We start from the raw sequence: 24,568 nt of genomic DNA, 5'->3' as shown, positions 1-24,568 counted from the left end.
TCAGCGGCCCCGCCCCTCCCCCCGCCCCGCGGCGGTGGGCGGGGCCTCCGGGCACGCGCGGGTGCGCGCCGCTCCCGCTGCGAGCGGCCCCTGGCGGCGGGGGGTGGTACCGCTTCGCGCCCGCCCCGCCCCCCTGCCCGCCCCGCCCGGAGCCGGAAGAACCACGCAGGGGCCTGTGGGCAGAGTGAGGCCTTTACCAGCCGGCACGGCCGAGTCGCACCGGGAGCTGCCCGGGTCGGGGCAGCACTCCCCCCCGCCCCCCCCATCCCCCCCCAGCGCTGCACGGCCTCTCTGAGCGGGGGTGCGGGGCCAGGGGCCGCAGCCCCGGGCCGGGCCTCCCCGAGCCGGTGGCAGGGGGAGCCCTGCGGCGCCCAAGCCAGCGCTGTCCCGGGCTCCGGCCGTGGCGGCTCCGCGCTGGCGGTGGGCGTCCGTCCGGCAGCGCCGGGGCCGTGGCGGGGCCGGGGGAGCCCGCGGGGCCGCTACGAGGAGCCGCCGCCGCGGCCCAGCCCCCCCGCGGCCCGCGTGGCCTGCTCGGGGACACGGGCCGGGTCGCTCAGGATGGAGGTGGAGGTGCTCAGCTGCCGCAGGGAGCTCAGGACGGCTGCGGGGACAGGGGGATGTGTCAGCCGGTCCCCCGCCGTGCCTCGGGGGCTGGAACGGGCCCGGGTTCCCCCATCCCCGGGGAGGTGGCTGTTCCCATCCCCGCTCCGGCCCGCCATGGCCTGAGAACAGCACGACAGGTCCCTGCCACAGCCCTGCAGAAGGGCTGAAGGGAAACCCACCCCGTGGGGCTTTGGGGGGGCTGAGCCCTGCCCAGCCGGGACACGGGCTCTCGGGTCAGGGCAGCAGCAGCTCAGCTGGAGCGGGGCTGTGACAGGAGCACGGAAAAGCCCCGGGCACGCAGCCCCGGGATGTCCCACCGGTGCTTCCCTGCCGTGCAGTGCCAGCCCCACCGCCCCCAGGACACCCCGTCCTTTTCCTCTGCTTTGCCACCAGTCCATGCCAAGAGGCCAGCCCGGCTTCTTTGGGGTGCCTGGATAGGAGTAGGGCCACCTACTCGGCCGAAGCGCTGGGAGGGAGCAGTGCTGGTCCAGCCAGGCGAGAGACGTCTGGGTGAGACTGTCCATGCTGGCTGTGGAGACCATGCAGTTGAAGGACTCAAAGAGGGGTCGGATGATGATACTGAACTGATGGGAGCAGCAGAGTTAAGGACCAGACTTGCAAAGGCCATGATCACCCACCCAGCAGGTGTGGGCAGCAGGACTGTGGAGCAGAGCTGCTAGTGCCTGCCTCAGTGCAGCACCGCGCTGGACACCAGCTCCTGCTGCTGGGGTGACGGACACGAGTGTCACCCGTGGCAGGCAGTGGGAGAGCTGTGTAAACTCTGTCCCAGCTGGGGCTTCCAGAAGTGCTTGTTTAGACACAAGACAACTCTTTCAGAGCAGATCAAGGAGCCAGCTAGCACAGCGTGCTCTGAAGTGCCCAGGAATAGAGTATGACACCCGTGTGTCCCGTGTGCTCCTATGGTGCTCCCAGCCTCCAGGGCCCACTGCTGGGGACCGGTGACTGTGTGTGTAGTAATCCACAGCAGATACCTCCGCCAGGAGCTCATCCTGGAGCCGTGTCAGCTTTAGCATCCCCAGCATCCTGTGGAAGGAGCTCCACAGTGCTCCCAAACTGCAGCAGGAGCCACCTCTCCCTTGCCTGCGCTGCCTGCGCTGTGGGCAGCAGGGCCTGCCCATCCCTGTGACACTGGGGATTTTGTCGACCGCAGAGTCTCTGCAGGCTCAATGGCCCCAGCGTGTCTAATCCCCACTCACGGAGAAGCAGGTCCAGCCCTGTGACACCCTGTTCTCTGGCCCTTGGTCCCCTCCATCCTCTCCACCACGTGGAGCCCAGGCTCGTGTCCCAGGCATGGGCACAGCTGGGTTTCCAGGGTGCTGTGCCCTGTGGCCACCAAGGCCAAGCCATGATGTCCCCAGCTTTGTGTCTGGACCTTTCCTAATCTCTAGCTGATGGCTGCTGCCTCGCAAAGCCAGTTCCTGTGTCATCAGGAGTTCTTCCCTGCATGAGCTGAGGTCTGCTGGTGATTTCCCTTCTTCCCAAGGACAAACCATTTGCTCCTACTCCATTTGCTCCCTTGTCACAGAAACTTCCTCCTGACCACAGCACCTCAGCACATTCCCACCATGGCTGAGAAACGTCTCCCCATGGTCCCCAGAGCCTCTCAAGCCAGAGGGACCCCACAGGCCCAGGAGCAGCAGCTGAACCAGAGAACCTGGTGCTTGGTGGAGGGGTCAGAGTGAGCAGCAGGCACTGGCCCCAAAGGATACGATCCAGAACTTCCAGTTCTGCAGCGTGGAGGAGCGGACGTACTCGTCGAACATGCTGCGCATCTGGTCGAAGCGCTGGCGCGTGATGGGCACCCCTGTGGCCGGCAGCTGCTCCTGGCACAGGCTGTGGGGCACAGGCAGTGCTGTGGGTCTGTGTTCGGGAGGCTGGGAGCCATGGGGCCGCCCCACGGGGCCTCAGTAGGGGTGGGCAGGCCATGTCCCCCTCCCAGCGTGGCTGTGCAGCATGTCCACATGCTCCAGTTCCACACAGCGCTGCTTCCTGAGCATCATCCCTCCCCCCAAACAGGGTTTGAGGGCTAACGGTCAAATGCAGGTCCTGGGAGGTTCAGGAGACCTGCTGTGTCCTGCTGCCTGCCCGGTGCTGCCACCTGCCCTGCCCGGTGGCCCCGACGCATGCAGGGGCTCCCTTCCACCATCTCCTCCTTACTTGATGGAGCTGTTGAGCTCCTCGATCTGCTCCCGCAGCTGCTGCGCCTCGTCCTGCAGAGCTGCCCGCTCCTGCTGCAGCTTGCAGATGTACTCGACTGTCTTCTGCAGGGTGGTGGCCTTACTGACCTGGGAGGACACAGGGCTGAGAAGGCGAAGGGACCTCACCGGCTGGGCAGGGCGTGGGTCACCAGTAGGGCTGGAGGTGCCGTGTTCCATGCTGCTGAGCCTGGGCAGCTTCTGCCACGGGCTCCGGAGCGCAGAGCACCCCGGCATAGCCACACTGCCTGGGTCTCCTGTGCCTGGAGTGGGCTCGCAGGCTCCTGTCCCACATGCCAGGGCAGCCCAGGGACGCAGCATCCCTGGGTGACACACCGTGTCCCTGTGTGCCCAGGGCCTGTCTGCACAGCCCTGGGTGCTCACCTTGATGCTGGGCTGGGCGCTCAGCGTGCTCACCAGGCTGTGCAGCGTGTCGAAGCCCAGCTTGATGTTGAAGCGTCTCTTCTGCTCGGCAGAGATGTGGGTGATGCGACGGCTCTCCATCTGCAGGCCAGTGTCGTCAGGCACCTCCCAGCAGTCGTAAGAGCCCTGGGCTGCCCCGACATGCGGGACAGGCTGCCCAAAGCTCACAGCAAGGGTGAGGGTGGAGCTCGAGGGGCAGCAGGAAAGGAGGCTGTCCCCAGAGCAAAGGCAGCATTTGCTCCTGTCATACCTTGCTGGACTCAGGCCTGCCCCGCCGGGACACAGGGTGGTGCAGGGAGATGCCAGCGCCCAGCCCCACAGCAGGACCCGGAGAAGCCTGGCCAGGCTTGGGCCAGTCACTGCCTGGAAAAGGAGAGGCGATGCTCTGGGGAGAGGGGCGATGCTCTTGGGAGAGGGGTGGCAGCAGCTGCGGCCCCTCATGACGGGTGAACACCAGGGTCCTGCGCTGGGATGGGCAGAGAGGAGCAGCCTGCAGTGTTACCCCAGCACCGGGGCAGCCACTCTGCTCAGCTGATAGGGGTGCTCTAGTTCAGCATCCAACCACATCTTATTGCTTTGTCTTATCCCAAATGCCCTTCATTTTACAGCCGCTCAGAAATGGGTACATTTGGGGTGGGACATTTTAAATTCCCAGCGTTTCTAGGCGTGGAAATCACCAGGAGAGAGTCCTGTGGGCAGCAAGGCTATGGTCTGCAGCACCAAACTGAAACTGGGAGTGACACCAGAGCCTGGTTTCCAGCCGCCGCTCTGGTTTCTGTGGGTGAAAGCAGGGTGCTTCCCGCTTGAAAACCAAGCTTTGGGTTTTCAAAACCACAGTCTGACATTTTGCTCCTTTTTGTCTTTTCCTGTTTCTGCTTTTGCCTCTGTAGAAGGAGGCAGGTGAAGGGACTGTGCCCTCCCCAGCACAAACAAATCCCCCATGCTCAGCTGGGTGAATGTCAGTAGCTGGGATAGAAGGCGAAATTAAACATTCCCACAATGTTTGGTCCAAGCTCCATGCAGGAAACAAGGCATCCTGTGGAGATCCTTGTGACACCCCAGACTCACCGCAAACCGATGTTGGGGAGAGCCGCTCCGCCTTGGGGACCAGTGGTGGGCCCGGCTGGGTACCCGCCAGCGGCACCGGTACCGGCACCGTTTGGGAAGGGCTGGAACCAGGAGCCAGTCCTGGGCTCAGCTGGGCCATTCTGGAGAGGAAGGCGGCAGGGACATCGGGGACAGCGCTCTGCTGCTGGGAGAAGGCAGAGGGAGGTTGGGGGGTCAGTGCCCCATGCACACCGGGGGCCAGACATTCCCCTTTGGTCAGTCAGTGCCCAGGCACTGACAGCGTAATGCCTGTGAGGACTCCCGGGGCGGGGATGTGCAGCCCCATCCCACCACCTGCAGGAGCAGCCCCAGCCCATTGCCCCAGGGCAGTGTCACCAGGAAAGGGGCCCTGCAGGCCAGGTGTTTCCCACCTCTGCCCTGCTGCTTTTACCGGAGAAAACACCCAGGTGACTCCTGCCACCCCAGCCACATGTGCCCTCCTTCACCCCATGCCTGTCCAGCCCCATATTACAATGGGTGACCCCACAGAGCCCCATCTCCCATCTGCCATAGGGTGGCTCTACCCCGGCCCCAGCAACCAGGAGGGCAATTGCTGACCTGGGGGGTCAACTCCCAGCCTGGGGGGGTAGGCGAGTGCTTACCGGGGACAGAGGGGACGCGGGCATGAGTCCTGCACCCATCGGGTGTGTGGCATCCAGGGGCAGCTCCTGCTTGGCTGCAAGAGGGCAGGGAGCAGAAGGGTGTCTCTGTGTGAGGGTATCAGGACTGAGGAGACCCTTCCTGCCCCACAGGACAGCCAGTCCCCAGCACTGGCCTCGCTGCAGCCCCTTCCCCGCCCATCCACCCTGGGGAAGGATGAAGCAGCCCCTGGAGAGAGGTGCCGCAGCAGCGGGGATGTCCAGCAGTGGGGATGTCCTAGGGAGCTGTGGTGCAGGCAGGGACACCCAGCCCCTCCTCAGCCCAGCGTGGGGCTGGATGCAACAACTTGTGCAGGACCCGTCCCATCACAGAACAGGTAGGACACCAGTGACCCCCCACCCCATCTGTGCCAACAGGGCCATTGGAGATCAGGGGACTTGGCAGCAGTGCCCGTGGTCAAGCCTTGGGGATTGCTGGGCCCCGTCTCCCTCACGGGGCTGTTGGAGCTGGGGGGCTCGCCTGGGCTTCACTGCTGGGTTGGGTGCTGCTGCACTGTGGGGACAGCCACGTGCCCTGCCCAGCATCCCCAGCGTCCCACCCCCGGGGAAAAAGCGACCCCCCCTCCAATCCCCCTATAGCATCTCCCCGTGTCCCCGCAGCCCCAGCCCCATTACCTGTGGTCAGCAGCTGGCTCAGGCAGGGAGTGGGCACGGCCCGGGGGGGTGGCACGGGGGGTCCCGCCAGCTTCTTCACCTTGGTGCCGCCGGGCTTCACCTTCGGCCGCCTGCTCCCACCCTGGGGCTGCCCCTTTGTGGGGGCAAACCTGGGGTCGCCGAGCAGGGCAGGGGGCAGGAGCTGGGGGGCAGCCAGGCCGGGGTACCCCGGGGGCACCATGCCTGCGGCATAGCCCAGCCCCGGGGTGTGGGGGGGCAAGCAGGGCGCTGAGAGTGGGGAGGCAGCGTGGGTGAGGAGCGAGGGGACAGGTGAACCCCACTTGGAGTGGGGGGCTGGGGCAGGGGAGAATAGGGGGTCCGGTGCCAGCAGTGGCACCCCGAGGGGAGCGTAGGGGGGCCCCGGTGGCTCCAGGCTGAGGCACTTGCTGGGGAGGCCATACTGCAGCAGGGGCTTGTGTCGGAGCGGGGGGCTGAGGCTGGGCGCTGCAGCGGGGGGCTCGGGGGGCAGCGGGGTTGGGGGGAGCTCGGGGGCCAGGAAGTCTCCATGGATGCCGAGCTGGGAGGCGCTGCTGGGCTGTGGGAGACATGGGAGGGTCAGGGGGGGTGGCTGGGCCACCGGCAGCCGCGGGCCACGGGCCAGGGTCCTGCTCACCTGAAGGAGGGTGCTGGGTGGGAGCGGGGCCTCAGGGCTGGCGGGGAGATCCCGGGCACTCATGAGGGACCCCCCGCTGCCAAACTGGGGCTCAGCCATGGGCACGAAGCAGGGCGGCTCCTGGTAGCCCGGTTGCATCTGCGATGGTGGTGGCCGGTAGCTGGTGAAAATATCTGCAGTGACAAGCGGAGACAGGGTGACAGGCATGAGCGGCCCTTCCCAAACGGGGCTGACAAGCCCCAGGGGAAGCTGTACTCCGTGACCAGCCCTGCCAAGGATTTGCCAGTCCTGCAAATTTGCCAGCCCTTCACCTTGTGGGGCTGGGGCAGGTCCCAGCTCTGCTGGCGGATTTGGCACCCAGGCTGTGAAATGCTGGAGTATGGAGGGAAGAGGCAGCCCGTGCACTCTGGGCCAGCCTTGCCACATGCATGGGGACAGGAAAACCCACCCGGGGTGCCACCCAAGGGTGGGGACCCTGCCCCTGACACCCAGCTGGGTGCTGCGTGCTCCAGCACTGAGGCTGCTGCCAGCGGGGTGCATGGCCATCCAGCTCCTCTTGAACCAGCCCCGGGCTGGGGCAGGGACCGCGACACCCAGGCTGTGGGGCAGCCACAGCGGAAGGCTCAGAGGAGTGGGTCACCACGTTCCCAGACCAGGGGGACCGTCCCCTGGAGCCGTGGTGAGTGCTTGCCTCCCCACGCCAGCACTGCCGTGCGGGAAGTCTGCGGCTAACCACATCCCATGGCCTTCCCGGAGCCGAGCCCCGTGACCCTGCCGTGACTCCCTCTCCCTTCCTCTCCCCTTCCCACAACCCCGCTCCTTCCGCAGGCCCAGACACCGCGGCGCAAAGGGCTGGCCTGACACTTGGGGCAGCCGCCACCCTGGTGAAATGAGCTCCCTGGGCACATCAACTCCACTCACACCTTGGCTCGGTGCAGCCGTTGCCTGTACCAGCACTGGCTCGGGCATCACCACCAGGAGGGTTTCCCTGGAGAGGATGGCTGTGGGGCAGGGATGGGGCTGCTGGGTGCAGGGCAGAGCAGGAGCACTGACTGGGTTTGCAGGCACCCGAGTGGCACTTCCTGGCACGGGCTCTGCCTGAGCAGCTGCCCCAGGACACAGGCACTCACGTCCCCTCTGGCAAGCCGTGCTCCAAACCCCTCAGCTGGCGTGAGCACGAGCATCGCTGCTGCCAGCAGAGCCCAGCCGAGCCCCCATGCTGGTTGTGCCTGCCCAGCATGCGGCCGTGCCATGGGCAGCGGCGAGGCTGCAGGACCCTGCGCTCCCCCCAGGCTGTGGGCCCTGGGCTGCCCTGGCTGGGACCCACAAAGGCCTGGGAGCCCTTGGAATCTACGCCAGAGGAGCAACTGTGCAGCAGAGTGGGATGTTGTGGGGCTGAGCATGGTGATGATTCCAGCAGTGCCATGTGCTGCCAACTGAGGGTGGCACCGGTGCAAGATGGGGCAGTGCCGCCACTGAGCCCTCAGATCGCCCCTTGCCCTGCCGAGGGACCACGGCACAGCCTCCCCTGCACCGCGGTGCTGCCAGGCAGGGGCTCGGCCTCCTCGGGGCACAGCGTCCAGCCCCACGCTGTCCCCAGCCCTCCGCTGTGCCCAGCCCCACACTGTCCCCTGCCACTGGCACTGAAGCTCTGTGGGTATTTATAGGCATTTCTGGTGCCCAACTCTGCAGATTCAATTCCTCTTGTGTCTCTCGCTGCGCTGCAAGGATGGAAGGTGGCTGGCAGCGCCTGAGCGCCCTGTCCTCCCTTTCTCCTGCCCCTTCCCCACCCCACAGCTCTTGACCACGCTCTTCTCCACCCCTGCATCACCCTGACCTGCTCCCAGGCCACGCGGTGTGGCCAGGACATGGCGCTGCTCAAGGGAGAAGAGCCCATGCGGTCGGCACACCACACCTTTGGCATCCCACTCACACCTGGGGCTGCTCTCCAGTGGGATCGGGGCTACAGAGCCCATTCCCAAACCAAGGACCCTCCAGCATTGGCCCCAGGCTCTGGGAGAGCCCTGCAGTGTGATGCCATCCTACGGGACAGCCAGCCCAGCCCCCAGCACTCCGGCGCCCGGCGTGGGTCCTACCTGGAGCGCGGTGCCAGCAGGGCACGGGGCTGGGCTGCTCCCTCCCCTCTGCCATCGGGACTTCTCCATCCCCCCACACCACGCTCTGGCACGCGCTGCGGACACGAGGTGCTTCCTCATGTGGGGATTGGTTTGCATGTGCTGAGTGACAGGCGCTGAGCTCTGCCACTGCCACCAGACACGGTGACAGCCCTGTGACCCTGCAGCAGCCGTGTCCCAACCATCGCAGTGCCCACCCCATACTCTTTCACCCAGTGTTCTGCACGAGGCTGCTGGGAGGATCCCTGCTCCCCAGCCATGAGAAGCCATCGCACATCCTGCTAGAAAAGTGGCCTTGGGGACATAACTGGGATGGCTGCCACCCACAGCTCTGGTACCCAGCACCCAGCATTCACCCCTCATCTCCTCTCCCTGCTGCTCCCATGTCCCATGGGCACGCGGCGCCGGTGCTGCCCATGGCACAGTGTGCGCACACGTCTCTGCTCTGCACAGCTGTCTCGCACACCCGCACAGCCCAGCACACACGTCACTCAACACACGCAGTGCTCAGCTGTCATGGGACTGTCACCCCTTGTCACTGGGGTGAGCTGCTCTGCGCAGCATCTCTGCAAATACCACATCCAGGACAAAACTCCATGCAATGCATTTCTGAGTGCCCTGCAGGGTCCTGCCCTCCCCAGGGCACAGAACCCTGGGGTGCCATCCCTGACCCCGCCTGGGCTGAGACCCTCCCCAGCCGCACCACTCTGCCCATGTGGAGCTGCTGGGCATGGTCAGGATGGGAAGAGACACTTTCCTGTGATGTACTTGCTTGCAGCAAGACCCATCGTTTTCCCAGGTAGCGCCCTGGAGCGAAATGCAGGGCTTTTCCCCAGGAAATAAAGACATGACAGGAGTTGGACTTGATGATCCTTGTGGGTCCCTTCCAACTAAGGACATTCTATGATTCTAAATTGGCTGCTCATAGAAATATGTCACTTCAGATGGGCACTGCCATGCCCCTTGCCATCTCCTCCTGAGCACAAGCTCTGCCACGCTGGCAGCATGGACAGGAGCTGGGTCCACCAAGAGAGGTGCTGGGGCTGCTGCTGTGACACCACTGTGGTGAGGTGATGCTTGAAAGGGGTTGCTGCAGCTTTCCATGGCCATGCAGGAACTCCTGGGGGAAGGGACTCTTGCCAAATGTCATTTTAACCCATTTGGAGCTGTCCCACCTCCCAGCAACTGACACCCTCAAGGGGCACCTGAGGACAGGAGGCAAATCATAGAATGTCCTGAGTTGGGAGAGACCCACAAGTATCATGGAGTCCAACTCCTGTCCCTGCACAGGACACCCCACAGGTCACCCCGTGTGTCTGAGGACGTTGTCCAGTCTCTTCTTGAACACTGTCAGGTTGGGGCCGGGACACCTCCCTGGGGAGCCTGTTCCAGTGTCCAGCACCTCTGGGTGAAGAACCTTTTCCTCGTGTCCAACTGCCCCTCCCCTGGCACATCTTCCTGCCATTCCCTGGGGTCTGTCCCTGTCCCAGAGAGAAGAGCTCAGCCCTGCCCCTCCTGCTCCCCTGCTGAAGCTGCAGCCCCATGAGCTCTGCCCTCGGTCTCCTCTGCCCTCTGGCAAAGGCCCAGCCCTGAGGACAGACTCTCTTCCCAGCACCACTCACCCGATGGGACCTCTGGAGGGAATGAGCCAGGGAGGGCTGGCAGGAGCCTTCCCACCCCAAACCCTCCATCCCCAGGACATCCCAGCACTGCCCCGGCACATCAGGGTGCCCCCGCCTGCTCCCCACCAGCATCTGCTCTTGCATCACCCCAGAGCCGTATGGTGCAAACACCCTTGCTTCCTCCCACTGAGGGAAGTGGAGACTGTGTGAAGCTTGCAGGCTGCTCACAGACAAGCAGAGGGCTCTGGAGATGCTGGTGTTGCCCTAGAGGGCTGCAGCCCCCAGCTCACACCAGCTCCCACTGTGCCCAGGCCACCAGTTCAAGGGCAGAGCTGGTCCCTGGTACAGGGTGCACCAGAGCTGCCTTGCCCTGGCGTACAGGGACACCGCACAGCACAGCTGGGACCCGGACATGTCCCCACCAACTCCACGGTGCTCTTGGACACTTGTGGCTCAGAGCCTGTGCAGCAGCACCAGTGGCAGCCCCACAGGAGGCTGCTGTTACAATTGCTCACTTGTCTCCCTGGCAGTCCCCTTGCCTCATCTGGACACCAGGTTTGTCTCTCGGGGCCAGCCTGGCAGGGATGGTGACCCGTCCCCAGAGGATGTGGCACAGCCCAGCACAGGGTCCCATCTCTGGGCCAGCCCCACCTGGGTGGCTCAGGGGTGAGGAGGGGAACACAGCAACACAGAACCTGCTCTCTAGAGGTTTCCTCTTTCTTGCAGGAAACAATTATCCTTCCTCTCGCTGTAGCCAAACTGAGGTGGTTTCACACTCCTGTTTGCAGAAATCCCTTCCCACAGTCCCTGGCCAGGCTCTTCCTGACCTGCCGTGGCTCTGCCCCAGGTGCAGGCTGAGCCCCTGCCCCACAGCACCCTGCCCCACACACGCTGTTTTTTCTATGCCACTGGATGTCTGGGGCTTTCTGGCTGCCCCAGCAGCTCTTGCTGCTCCTTGGCCAACCCTCTGGCCCCCCATTTTGGGCTGCTTTGGGGTGCAGAGCATGCTAGGCTGTGTGGCCTGTGGTACAGCATCCAGGCTGGCTCTTACCTGAGATCTCCATGTCATCCAGGCTGGGCTGCAGGGGTGCCAAGTCTGGCTGTATCATGTCAGCATTCCCAACGTATGCTGGAAAAGAGCAGAGCTGCAACATTGGGACTCAGTCACTGCACCCCCAAGACCTTCCTGCAGGGCTACTCCACCACATATGCCTGGCTGCCACCCCTCGGTGGCACCCCAGAGTCACCCCACATCACTGCACCGTGCCCTGCTGCCGTGCACGGGCAGCGACTTGGGCACCCACCCTGCAGAGACTCAGAGCCATCCTGTCCCCACCTCTGGGACCTCATCCAGCACCCAAGAACCCCAGAGAGAAGCTGATACTTGGTGCATGTCCTGCCTGGTGCTGCAGGAGCTCCAGAGTCCTGGCCAGGCAGGGATAGCAAAGAGTGGCCATGGAAGTTGGCACAAGGTCTTTCATGGGGGCAACCCTCCTCAGGCAGCTCACCCCATCCCACCTGGGACAGCCTGCCTGGTCTGTAGGGAGCTACCGAAAGAGGAGGTCCTCCTACCCTGCCCAAACAGAACAAAAGCTCCATTTGGGCGGAGCAGGAGCATCCCCTCCTCTGGTGGCTCCCTGCTGCATTTGGGCAGGGCAGGAGAATCCCTTCCTCCTGCCCCAGGCAGGAGGGATGCCAGGGGACCCCATCTGCCCAGAGGACACAGGGTGGCAGCTCTCAAGGGCTAAGCCAAGAGTCAAGAAGGTGCTATGGTGCATGCTGCCCACCTGGACCTCCTCCACCTCCTATTAGAGCATGGTCTGGGGTACCTACCATCCTCGGGGAGTTTCTGGTGGGCGCTGGGCGTCTGTGTCATGGTGAAGAGGGTATCAGAGATGTCCGAGAGGAAGGTGTCCAAGTCAAAGTGCTGCCTGCCCCCCGGCTCCTCTTCCTCATCCCCAAGGAGCATGGGCACCACATTGCAGAAAAGCTGGTTGCACCATTTCTCCGTTGGCCTCCAGACATCCTCATCCTGCATGAGATGGAGCAAAGGAGCCAGGTGGGCACCTCTTGTGGGTCAAGTCCATGCCTGGCTCCCCAGCTGCTCTCTCTTGCAGTTCCCATTCTTACTGCAGCGTTTATCACTCCAAAGCCTCACACCTGGCATCCTGGTGCCTGCAGAAGGGTGAATCTGTCATCCTAAGGGCCTGGCATCCCACCCCATTGGGCTTGTCACACCCTGGGCCTTTCATCCACCCTTCTCCCAAGCTGCCCAGCGCAGGGGTCTGCATTGCATCCCCTTTTTCCCTCCTCCCCACCCTTCCCAGACTCACCTGCTTTGGACTGGAGAGCTCTCCCTCCCGGGTAGACTTGCGAAGCTGGAAGGAGAGGATGGCCTGAGTCAGTCCCCAGCCAGGGCGGGCAGGGTGCGGGGCAGAGCCAGGGGCAGAGGAGAAGCGGGCAGTGCTCAGGAGCGGGGTCACTGCGGGGCTCAGCGTGGCCGCCACGAGTTCACATCTGCCTTTACTCTACAGGGTCTGGGCTGAGCAGCCGCCGCAGCAGTGGGACAGGCGGTGTGTGGCGGTGCGAGGCTGCCAGCGCCCTGCCCGCCCGTGGCACCCATGGCCTTTATCGGTCCGAGCAAGAGGCTGGGGAGGAGACCGGACCATGCTCCACCCCATGTGGCAGGTGGCCAAGGTCGTGGTGCCAGCATACCCAAGAGCGGGCACCTGGAGTGATGCGGAGCCTCCTGGCCTGCCTGGCAGCACGTGCTGCCGGGGTGAGCCGCGGCTGCCAGCGGCGTGCCAGTAAAACCCAGCCTAGCCGGAGCGCGGCGGCTGAGCTGTGGCCCCACTTAACCCGCCCCAACACGTGTGCTGTGGGTGCGCTGCCAAACCCAGCCCCAGATCGTGCTCTGAGCAGGGCACAGTCATAGAATCATAGAATCATAGAATCATAGAATCATGGAATCACAGAATCACAGAATCATGGAATCATAGAATCACAGAATCACAGAATCATTTTCGTTGGAAGAGCCCCTCAAGATCATCCAATCCAACGGTTAACCCACCCCTGGCACTGCCCCATGTCCCTGAGAACCTCATCTCTGTCTGTCCAACCAGGGATGGTGACTCCACCACTGCCCTGGGCAGCCTGTTCCAATGCCCCACAGCCCTTGGGGGAAGAAATTGTTCCCCAAATCCAACCTCAACCTCCCCTGGCGCAACTTGAGGCCATTTCCTCTGCTCCTGGCGCTTGTTCCTGGGGAGCAGAGCCCGACCCCCCCTGGCTCCAAGCTCCTTTCAGGCAGGTCAGAGATCAGAAGGTCTCCCCTCAGCTCCTGTTCTCCAGCTGAACCCCCAGCTCCCTCAGCCGCTCCCATCACACTTGTGCTCCAGACTCTTCACCAGTTTGGGAGCCCAGGTTGGGCTGCTGGAACACACCACAGCACTGCAGGCAGCTGGGGTCCCCGCTGTGCTCCCTGCCACTGGCACCATGGGGACAGGCAGCATCCCACTCCCATGCTGGCATCTTGCGTGCCACATCCCGCTCTTGGTCAGCCGTGGCTCCCCACTGGGCATGCTAATATCTCGTCCCACCAGTGCCACTGCCATGGGATGGGGAGCAGCATCGGCAGGGCCACTCACCCGCTTCTTGTAGTAGATCCTCCACTTGTGGTACTCCCTCATCACCACCTCGATGCGGCGTTTCCAGTAGTTGCCCTCCAGCACAACAGCCTGGGGGGGAAGGACAGGAGGTCACAACTGAGACCCCCAGCCCCAGCACCACACAGCCAGGGCTGGCTCCCTTGTGCCATGTCAGGAACATCTTTCCCAGCAAATCTATGAAATACAATGAGCTCTGTGCCCTGCATGCTCAACTCCCATCTGTGCCACTCAGATCTGCTTCTGGCCCAGAGAGCTGCGAGGGACCATGCCCTACCTCTGGTTTTCGGTGCTCATCAGCCTCCGACCCCTCCAGCGGGGTGATGAAGCCACACACAGGGTTCTTCCTCCGCTCCACATCTGCATGGAGGAAAACATGGCTGGTGTTACCCATGGCTCCGTCCCTGGGCACACGAAAGTGTCTGTGTACCTGTGCATCGCTGCCCTGGTGCCAGCCCCATCCCACCCGACATCGCCAGCATGTGGCCGATGGAGCAGGGTCTGGCCCCATACTCACACTGGATGTACCATGCTCTCCAGATCGCGTTGTTGAGACGGATTTTTTCCCGGCAAAGCAGCCGCAGCCCCTTGAAATTCTTCCACTTTGGAGACACCAACTTCCCACTAAAACAGCAAGCAAAGAAGAGGCTGAGGGGGGGGTACTATTCCAGAGCCCTCCTGGTTGGGGGTCTCCCAGGGAGGCTGAGTCTGGAGATGCCCCAAGGCCATCAGCCTGGTGGCAAGTCTGGAGCAGGCATGGCCGTGTGGCTCTGCTGCAGGCTGCTTGCCTGGCACCCACGGGAGCACCCACGGAAGCACCCACGGGAGCACCCTCAGCTCTTGTTCGCTCTGAGAACATTACAGACCTAAACCATGAACCTCACAGGCCCACACGAGGCTTCTCAAGCCCTGGGATTAAAGCACAGCACATGGAGGAATTGATTCACGGAGGCTTGAACCACGGGTCCAAGGTGGGATCCTGCTGCCCCTGGCCAGGACGGCTGTGTCCCAGCCCCGTGGGATGGGAAGGGAAGTCTCCCGCCCAGGCGAGACACCCGCGAACATGTGCTGCTGTGGCTCTTGCCTCATTGCAGCATTTGGGCAGCTATTTCTGACCTTCCTTTTAATGCCAGGCAAGGCTTGGAAATGCTACCTTCAGCTGGGGGCAGGCGCAGGCAGCGGGACAGGCAGGGGCAGCAATCTGCGTGGGGCTGGGGAGGGCAGGACGGCAAGCTGGAGGATGTTAAGGATGTTAAGGGACGCTTGCTGTGCCCCAAGAGAGGCATAGAGCAGGACCAGCGTTGCCCTGGGCTCCTCTCCGCATCCATCCCTGCAAACCTGCACCGCTCGCCCCAGCCCCCAGCCAGAGCTGGGCTCCCTCCGTCTCATTTCCCAGCTCCTGGAGGCAGCTGTGTTCATTCTGCAACTCATCATGATGGTGGTGATGTCCCTCATGGGTACTGCAGTGCGGCCAGCCTCATTGCACTAATCATCGTTTCTTTCCAGCCGAGGGACACGACTCCCCTGCATGCACCCACTGGGGGGTCCTGAGCATCCTGCTGCCCCAGGAGCTCTGGAGGAAGACTGCGGTCACTCTACCTTACTTTGGGACCCTTTTCACTGCTCTCCATGAGCGCAGTGTCTGCCAGGCTCTCCCACCCACCAGGGCATGGCCTTGGGGCAAAGCCGGCTGTATAGAATCATGGAATCACAGAAGAGTTTGGGTTGAAGGCCCTTCCCAGCTCCCCAGTGCCCCCCCTGCCATGAGCAGGGACATCTGCACCAGCTCAGGTTGCTCAGAGCCCTGTCCAGCCTGGCCTGGGATGTCTCCAGGGATGGTTCAGCCACCACCTCTCTGGCCAACCTGGACCAGGCTCTCACCAGCCTCAGGGGCAAAAATTTCTTCCTCATGTCCAGCCTGAATCTCCCTCCTTTGGTTTAAAACCATCACCCCTTGTCCTGTCACAACAGGCCCTGCTCAAAAGTCTGTCCCCATCTTTCTTATGGGCCCCTTTTCTTCCCAGAGCTTCTCTTCTCCAGCTGAACCCCCCAGCTCTCCCAGCCTGTCCTCCCAGCAGAGCTGTTCCAGCCTCGGGTCATTTCTGGGGCTCCTCTGGCCCCTCTCCAGCAGGTCCATGTGTGTCCTGTGCTGTCCCCAGAGCTGGCCCAGCCCTGCAGGGGGGTCTCACAGAGCGGGGCAGAGGGGCAGCATCCCCTCCCCGACCTGCTGGGATGGCTCCTCAAGATCATTGATTTCAGCCACCCCTGGCACTGCCCCATGTCCTGAGAACCTCATCTCCGTCTGTCCAACCCCTCCAGGGATGGTGACTCCAGCACTGCCCTGGGCAGCCTGTTCCAATGCCCCACAGCCCTTGGGGGAAGAAATTGTTCCCCAGATCCAACCTCAACCTCCCCTGGCGCAACTTGAGGCCGTTTCCTCTGGTCCTGGCGCTTGTTCCTGGGGAGCAGAGCCCGACCCCCCCTGGCTCCAAGCTCCTTTCAGGCAGGTCAGAGATCAGAAGGTCTCCCCTCAGCTCCTGTTCTCCAGCTGAACCCCCAGCTCCCTCAGCTGCTCCCATCACACTTGTGCTCCAGCCCCTTCCCCAGCTCCTGTTTCCTGCATCTCTTCGGATGCACCTTGAGGTGCCATCGGGCCGTGCTGCAGTGCTGCGAACAGGAGGAGTTCATGGCTAATGCTTTAAGAAGCTGCACACTTGTTCATTCAAGCTTGTGGAACTTTTGAGCACTCTTGAACGAAGATTCTGGCTGACTCCACATTAACCTGCCTGCAAATCTACCTCCCACGGCACAGCATGGCCATCTCGCGGGAGGGGCTCCCTTGCTCGGTGGCTGTGCTGGCTCGGTGAGGAGCTGGGCTGGGAGCTCCGTGCAGCCAGCAGGCAGGTGGCTTGTTGCAGGCAGGGTGCTGTCCTCCATCCTGCAGCCAGGCAGCCCCAACAGGCAGCAGTGCAGGCAGTGAGACCCCTGCACTGCTCCTGCGCAGCTCCATGGGCACTGGGAGCGTGCCGGGGCAGAGGGGACAGTGCTGCTGACCCACCTCACTGCGGGACACGAGGACCGGGGACCCCTCCGGAGCCCGGTGCAGCGATGTGTCTGGGAGCGGGTGCTCCCACCCGCAGGACTGGATGGGGACGGTGTCCCCAGGGACACCAAGCCCAACCCATGGCCCTGGGGGCTGGGGAAGGACCCGTATCCCCGCAGCTCCAGCCTGCAGAGAGTTAAGGACTGGGCTGTGCGCTGACCACTCCATTATCACCAGGATTTTGACCTTTCCCCGGTGGCACAACGCAAACAGCGCAGTGGTGCCAAGCAGAGGAGCCAATGGAAGGGACGGGTTTCCCGGGCACACGGCCAGCTCCTACCGGTCAAGGCTACCTGGCCACACTCCTCCCCAGTGCCGCCCTCTCCAACAGCCGGTTTAAAGGAGCGGCCCGAGCCCATGGGCTGCAGCCCCGCAACTGCAGCCAGGCATCCTGGCCACGTGTGGGGCTGGCGGGGCTGCGGCCATGGAGCTGCTGTGGACCTGGAGGCAGAGGGGAGATGCCTTTGGGCTTCATCACTAACTGCTGTTTTTCCTCAGTAACGATCCTTTCAGCTTTGGGGCTTATCAGGCTGATCTTTGCTCCCTGCTTTGCCTTGAAAATTGTTCCACCCTTCCCTGAAATTATCTCTGTGGAGAGATGGATGCAAACCCCACGTTGAGTGTGAGAAATGTTTGGGATGCCCCAAATAGGCTGGAGGTCTCGCTGCGGAAATGGGGACACAGACCCCTGCACCAGCTATGGGGTCTCTGTGGGGTGGGGTGAGGTGGAGACACGGCTCAGCCTGGGGCCAAACCTGCTGTGGGTCAGCATGGACTCCGTTTCAGCCACTTGCACCTTGTTTGCTCTGTGATTCATGTAGCCTGTGTAGAAGTTGAAGGTGTTACAGCCTCTGCTTTCCTGACAAAATGAGTGTTTTGCTCTCCATCAACAGCAGTAGGAGGGGGGAGGAATTACTCGATGAAGAGAAACGGGTGGCAGCAGGAGGGGAACAGCTAAACTGAGGGTCCTCTGGTAGGTAGGAGCCTGCTGGACCTTCCCCCCTGCAGCCAGGGGCAGGGACCCCGTGGGGCCATCAGAGCCCCCCTCGCTCCCCGGGCTGCCGGGACACAGCTCGGTCCTGGCTGGCTGAATGGCAACAGCCTTTCCTGGAAGCTCATGTTGCATTTCACACAAATTTTGCTGCCAAAGTCATTATTTTGTCTTGAATTTTTATGTTTTTAAATCCAGAGTCTGGCAAAGAAAGTTAAAAATCTAACCACAGTTTTCCTGAAAAGTGCCCCAAAGCAAAAAAAAAAAAAAATCACTCTGCTCAAATCTGACTTCAAATCTCTACTATCTGAATGAGCTTTTTTCTTCACTGTGTTGCACTGATGAAAAGCCTCTGGTGGGAGCGAGCTCTGCCCTGTCAGGAGTAATCTGAGGGCAGTGTTGTGACAAAGGTGTCAATACCCTGTACTGGGGATTAGATAGGGACCCGCTCTGTGTATTTACTCCCAGATAGGAGAGCCTCTGCCCTCACAGCTCTGCCTCTCGGGCAGCCATTTACCTCTGCACAAAGTGAGGATGAAGTGCCCCAGATGAGAAGAGCAGTAGTTTAAATCCTCTTGCAAATAGTTGTCGGGGAAGCTGGATAGCTGCAAGCCGAGCTAGGTACATCTCTACAACCAGCTGTTTTGGGGATGTCTGGAGATAGGACCCCACTGTGCATCGGTGTGGGAACAGGCTGCACACTGCTTGGACAAGATCAGCCCCAAATCCTTGGGAAATGACAGAGAAAAGGCTGCAGCTCCTGCTGCTAACCACAGCGCAGCTACACTGCAGCATGAATGGGTTTAGTTGGAGCATAAGCCTTTCCCCCTGGCCAGACCTGCCGTTGCCCATCATATGGATAACTCATCACGGAAGCTGCTGAACCCTTTGCAAAGCCCCAAAGGGATCTGCCGAGCCGGGGCTGCCATCATCCCCGAGCTCTGGTCCCCCGGCCGAGCATCCCACTGCCCCTGGCCCAGCTGAGGTCTGGATGGGACCGAAGCCTCATCAAACGCTAGCGCTGGATGCAGCAATTGCAGGATGTGGCCACATCCACGGGAGCCGCTTCCAGCTGGTCTGAGCTCATGCACGGGGCTGCAGGCGAGTGCTGGGGATCTGCAGTGAGCTGAGGCGAATGATTTGCCAGGAGGGTGAAGGAAGCGCAGGTTAATCCTGAGAGAATGAAGTGGAGAGAGGGCAGCTCAACATCTGCATCCCTGGAGTCTTTGCCTGGTGCTTTCCACCCCGTGTATGCGTGTTTGAGGCATTGTGAATGAGAGAACCAATTAGAGAGTACAGCAAAGCTATAGCAGAAATTCCACTTCAAGGAGAGCCTCCAAGCCTGCTCTCAGCTTGCCAGGAGGATGAATTAGTACCAAATCAGCATGCAAGGGTGTAATTGAAGTTTGCTGTGTTTTAAATGACCAGAGGAACAGAGTTAATACTCCTCATCACTTAACAGTCTCATGTCCCTACCTGCTAAATCTCCCCTCTTCTTATTTGCAGGGGGTTAATCTATGTCATGCTCTGGGGACAGCTACAGGAGGCTTCTTCTGAAGCACAAGATAAATATGTGCAAGGTAAGGCCACAGGTGTCTGCAGTTTGCAGTTCCCATCTGCATTCAGATTTTTTCCCTTCAGAAGGACCGTTCCCCAGGTCAGTCACCCAGTGGCTCCCTGCGCTGGGTGACAGGAAGGTGCGTGAGTGCAGGAGACCAGCTCTGCAAGGCAGGACACCAAGGAGCGAGGAGTGACACTGCTGTGATGGGGAGAAAGCTTGCTCAGCTGGGCAGATCATGCTAAGGTGATGACGGCATGAACAATTCCTGAAGGAGCTCGGTTCTACCTGCTCAGCTCTTTGGGAGAACCTTGGGAGGCCATGTGTGCTGCAGGGAGGTCACCCATGGGAGAAACAGCCGTCTAGGGAAGGGCTTCAAGAAATACAATGGGTTGAAGGAGAAGAAGTGGGTGTTGGTCTCTTTTCCCAAGTAACAAGTGATAGGACGAGAGGAAACGGCCTCAAGTTGCGCCAGGGGAGGTTGAGGTTGGATCTGGGGAACAATTTCTTCCCCCAAGGGCTGTGGGGCATTGGAACAGGCTGCCCAGGGCAGTGGTGGAGTCACCATCCCTGGTTGGACAGACGGAGATGAGGTTCTCAGGACATGGGGCAGTGCCAGGGCTGGGTAACGGTTGGACTTGATCATCTTAAAGTTCGTTTCCAACCTAAATGATTCTATGATTCTAAGAAGGAGTGGAGGAGAATCGCGAAGTCTTTAGCAGGGATGCTGCTGGAAGGAGAGTGGTTTCCCGGAAAATGGGTACAAAGGGCCTGGGAACTGCTTCATCCCAGCCTCCAGCACCAGGAGGAAGATGTTGGTTGGGAGAGTTGCCTCTCTCTGAGGGATCTGAAGAAACAAGTTTCTGTTGAAGGCAGGCTTGATGGGGAGAGAGTGTTTCTTTCCCAGCGAGAGGGTGATGCACAGTCTCCAGCACATGGTGGATTAAACAGCAGATCCTCAGAGCAACTGCTCAAGCTGAGCCAGGACTGCCATGAATGTCTGTGAAGTGCTGTGGAGGAATTCTGGAGAGGGGAGGAATTACAGCTGTCCAGATGTACAGCCACAGCCATTGAAAAATGGTGCGGTTCTGAGAGAATTTAGTGTGTTTGGCCTTTGAAATGGCACGAGCCCAGGCAGAGAGGGACGGTGGCTGAAACAGTCACAGCTGAGCCAGCAGGTCAAGAGAAGCGATAGTTCCCCCCAACTCAGCACCGCTGAGACCAAGCCTGGGTATTGTGTCCAGATTGGTCCCCCCGGTAAAAGAGATCCCCACATGGAGAGATCTCAGAGGAGGACGTTCAGATGGTTGGGAACTGATGTACATGACAGAAGAGGAGGATGAGTGATGGGTTTGTTCAGCCTGAAGAAGGGAAGGTGAAGAGAGGATCTACTTGCTGCCTTCAGCTACCCAAAGAGAGGATCTACTTAATGCCTTCAACCACCCAAAGGAGGCCATAGAGGAAATGGAGCCAGACGCTTCTCAGACATGCACTGAGAAAGGACAAGAGGTAATGGACACAAGCTGGAAGAAGGGAAACTCCAATTAGAGCCATGGAGAGAAGTCTTCCCTGTGAGAGAGGTGTAGCCCTGGGACGGAGTGGACAGATGGTGGGCTCACCATCCTGGGTCTCCATCCATCAGGATGATGGTCCTGAGCAACTTGATCTGGCTTTGGAGTTAGCCCTGCCCTGCCCAAGGGTTGGACTATGAACTCCAGAGGTGTCTCCCAGCTGATACCTTTCAGTGGTGTCTGCTTCACCAGGGAGCTAGTCTACAACACAACTGTGGATGCACTCCTGAAGACTGGAGGACATTTGGCTGACAACTCCAGCTGAGGCTGTGCTGCACCAGCAGCCCTTCTGAGGAACCTGGCTGGAAGGCGTGAAACAGCTGATGATGCAGAGAAGTATTAAATCAGATAAGACTAAGAGGTCCACCAAGTATCTTTGAACTCCATTTCCTCCCTCTGATACCTTCCTCCCACTGCTGCTTACAACTGTCAATAGTGTATTAGCAAAGCCATAGGTTTCTGAAGGGAGAAAAGAAATGCCTGAAGAGCAGGTAGCCAGCAGAGTGGTCAACTCTAAAGCAAGCGTCCAGTCCCACCTGTGGAGAGGCGCATCCAGCACTGCATCCAGGTCCAGGTTCAGCTGAGCCTGATCTCTGACCAATGCTTGTCGTCCTGTTTTTAGGGTTCCAGCAAGCTGCAGAGCATGACAGCTGAGAGGTGAAGGGGAAGAGTGTCTAAAGATGAAAGGAACTCCAAGAGAGAAGAACAGAGCATGAAGTCTGGAGAACATCCAATGTCAAAGTTTCCCTGGTTGAGTTCCACAGCCTGCAGCTACCCTGGCTTCATGGTAGACCGAGAGCTGCTCCCACGGTTGTTAAGCAAGATCTATTCTTGCACCAAGGCAGCCAGGAGACATGTGTAGTGCTCTTGACTCCGGGGTGGCCATCAGTGGCTGCACTAATGCTTTGTAGCTGATGTGGATCCTCCTCACTGAGGCTACTGTTCAGCTGCAGTTACTTGTTGCCGTGGTGCTGGGCTTGGGGCTGGTGCGTGCACTGTCGTGTGTGCAGGAGGGAAACAAAGCCCTGCAGGAGTGCAAGGGGTAGAGAGATCTGGAGTGATGGAGCCCTGTCTGCAGCGCAATGGCCAGCCCTGGGTGACATACAGCTGTGGAGGTCCCTTCCACGTGTGAAAGCAGTTGCACCCTGTCCCCTTCCCTTCCGCCCAGGGAGCACCAGAGCTCAGGGGCACAAGGAGGCTGTGGTGCATCTCAGGGGTCCCGAGCTGGAGCACCTTGTGGTGCAGCAGTGTCTGCTCCTCCAACCCCAAGCTGCAAGGCTCAGAGTAAGGGGCTGGGAGAGCAAAAGCGAGTGAGGCCACCAGCGTCCCCTGTGCATGGCAGTCAGGGGTGACTTGCCTAACAGTGCCAGGCATGAAGCACGACCCCCAGCTGGGTCGCCCGCGCTGAAGCTCACTGTGCTCCCACCAGCCGAAGCAGCAGCTCGGGGAAGAGCTGTGCCCCACCAGCTGCGAGCAAACCACACAACCTGGTATGTGGCAGTGGGCCAAAGGTGCACAGCTATGTGGCAACCAGTACCCTTGGAGCGCTGTCCCAGTGCCCGGCGTCACCAGGGCTGCTCTGGCAATGACCACATGTTCCACCGTGTCAAGAACTCAAGGACTTGAAGGCAAACCTGGGAGCTCAGCAACTGAGTGAGACGCTGTGTGGAACTAGGCAATGGGCAACTCTTCAAGGCTGTTTTCCTGACATTTTGGTTTCCTGGGGCATCAGTAGGACATCATCATTCTAGGCTTTCACCCGGACATTTTAGGAAAGCCGTGCAAGCAGTTTTGCACTGATACCAGCAGAGCAAGTCACCCTTATGCTATGTGTGAGAGAAATCAAAACCTTTGGGCCTGCCTCCAAGAATGGGGACCTGGCCACCAGAAGATACGACGTAGGCTCTCCTGTTGTCACCAAGGAGCTGTGGGATGAGCATCCTGGGCTTGTGTGGTTGAGGCAATGATGCAGTCACCCACCTGCTTTTGCAGGACAGAAGGAGAGAAGCTTTCAAGAGGCCCTGGGCAAAACCCTGTGCAGCCATCCAGCCCAGTGGGGATGCCACAGCCAGTGCAGTGACTCCAGATCTCAGGGGAAGGTGAAGGAGGGTTAAGCTACACGTGAAGAAAGGTGGACCTTCTCATCTGGCTCCATGACCAACAGCCCAGCATCAGCTCTTTCTCCCTGAAACCTCCCAGGATGACAGATTTTGAGCAGATTGCACATCACAGCCCCATGGAGAAGAGGAGGATGATGTGAGCTGGCAATTAGCAGCATGTTCCTGGATGGGCAGTAGGGATCAGACAACCTCGTGCTTTCAAAGAGCCAGGCGGTCCCTGAGATGAATGCCGGTGTGGTCTGGGACTCACCTGTACTCCAGGCTCATGCACTCGAAGAGCCGGGTGAGGGTCGGGTCGATGCTCCGGGGATCGGCCGGTTCGGGCTCGGCGCGGTGGTGGCGCCGGCGGGGCAGCAAGTCGCTGTGCGGGGATGACACCATGAAGTGGCCACTGTGGATGACCTGGGAGGGGTTCTGCACCCCGGCGCAGGGTCCTGTGCCACCCGCAGCTGCATCCTCAGAGTCCGAGTCGGAGTCAGAAACAGGGCATGGCCCAACCTGGGGCTCTGGGAAAGGTCCCGGGAGCCCCACCTGAGCTCCTGCCATCGCCTGGAGCCTCCTGGGGAGCCCGTATCAGTCTGCCCCAGCACTGTGGTCCACGTCCTGGTTGTGCCGAGCCCTACGGGCGCTGCGTTGCCATCATGCACATGCCACGGAGCTCCCAGCACAGGACACCCGCAGCACTCGTCCTCCTCGCCGTCACTTGCCCCACACCAGACCACGCTTCTCCTCCACACTCCGAGGTTCAACTTTCGGTTTGTCTCGCCGGGGCGGCTCACCAGCCCTATTTATAGCAGCGGCAGCTGATCCCGCCCATGGTGCTCGTCAGCCAGGCCATGGCACCCCGACACCGGCCACCAGGCACCGGCCACTGGAGCTGCAGCTCCACACTGCAGTCCTGCTCATGCAATGCACCCAGAAACCCTGGCTTTTATCTCCTCTGCACACCTGGGGAGGAGTGGTCCATGTCCCCCCCTCGCTGGTGGCCACAGGTTCGCTGGCAGTCGGCTCTGTTTACCCGGTGTTAATCGCTGCTGCCGGCGTGGAGAGCAGCGGGAGGTGTTTACCCAGTGCCTCTGCCCTAATGCGTCTCCCTGCACTTTCAAGGGAACAAATACAGATTAAGGGACACAAACAGGTAAAATTATAGCAACGGGCATCCAGCTGAACAGAAAGCACGTCAAGTCACTGAGCCATGAGCTGAGCAGAGAAATAGCCCAAGCAAATGTCTGTTCCAGCAGGAGAGGCGATGCAAGCACTGAATGCAAGAGAGGACAACGATGATCTCTGGTGCAGTGGGATTTACACACCACTAGTCACGCAGCCCTTAAAATTCACACCTTGAATCCTGGGCTCAGTGTTGGGCCCCTCACGCCAAGAAAGGCCTTGAGGCGCTGGAGCGAGTTGAGAGAAGGGAACGGAGCTGGTGAGGGGCTGGAGCACAAGTGTGATGGGAGCGGCTGAGGGAGCTGGGGGTTCAGCTGGAGAACAGGAGCTGAGGGGAGACCTTCTGATCTCTGACCTGCCT

General features: G+C 60.8%; 1 protein-coding gene across 1 annotated transcript; it reads right to left on the bottom strand.

Annotated features, from left to right (window-relative positions):
- Nucleotides 1-416: 416 nt before the first annotated feature.
- Nucleotides 417-23,586, bottom strand: MLXIPL (MLX interacting protein like). Its single transcript, XM_065647351.1, has 16 exons — nucleotides 23,291-23,586; nucleotides 14,215-14,321; nucleotides 13,975-14,057; nucleotides 13,680-13,769; nucleotides 12,366-12,410; nucleotides 11,866-12,064; nucleotides 11,084-11,161; nucleotides 5,624-6,448; nucleotides 4,952-5,025; nucleotides 4,311-4,491; nucleotides 3,493-3,605; nucleotides 3,204-3,323; nucleotides 2,782-2,909; nucleotides 2,334-2,457; nucleotides 1,058-1,187; nucleotides 417-601 (listed from the first exon to the last, which is right to left on the bottom strand). The coding sequence occupies exons 1-16, from the start codon at nucleotides 23,584-23,586 to the stop codon at nucleotides 480-482; spliced, it is 2,715 nt and encodes a 904-aa protein (XP_065503423.1). The 3' UTR covers nucleotides 417-479.
- Nucleotides 23,587-24,568: the final 982 nt, after the last annotated feature.

The sequence above is a fragment of the Caloenas nicobarica genome, chromosome 17, assembly GCF_036013445.1.
Source record: "Caloenas nicobarica isolate bCalNic1 chromosome 17, bCalNic1.hap1, whole genome shotgun sequence".
Taxonomy (NCBI): domain Eukaryota; kingdom Metazoa; phylum Chordata; class Aves; order Columbiformes; family Columbidae; genus Caloenas; species Caloenas nicobarica.
Note: the sequence above shows the minus strand (reverse complement) of the source record. Positions and strands in the feature narration are given on the sequence as shown.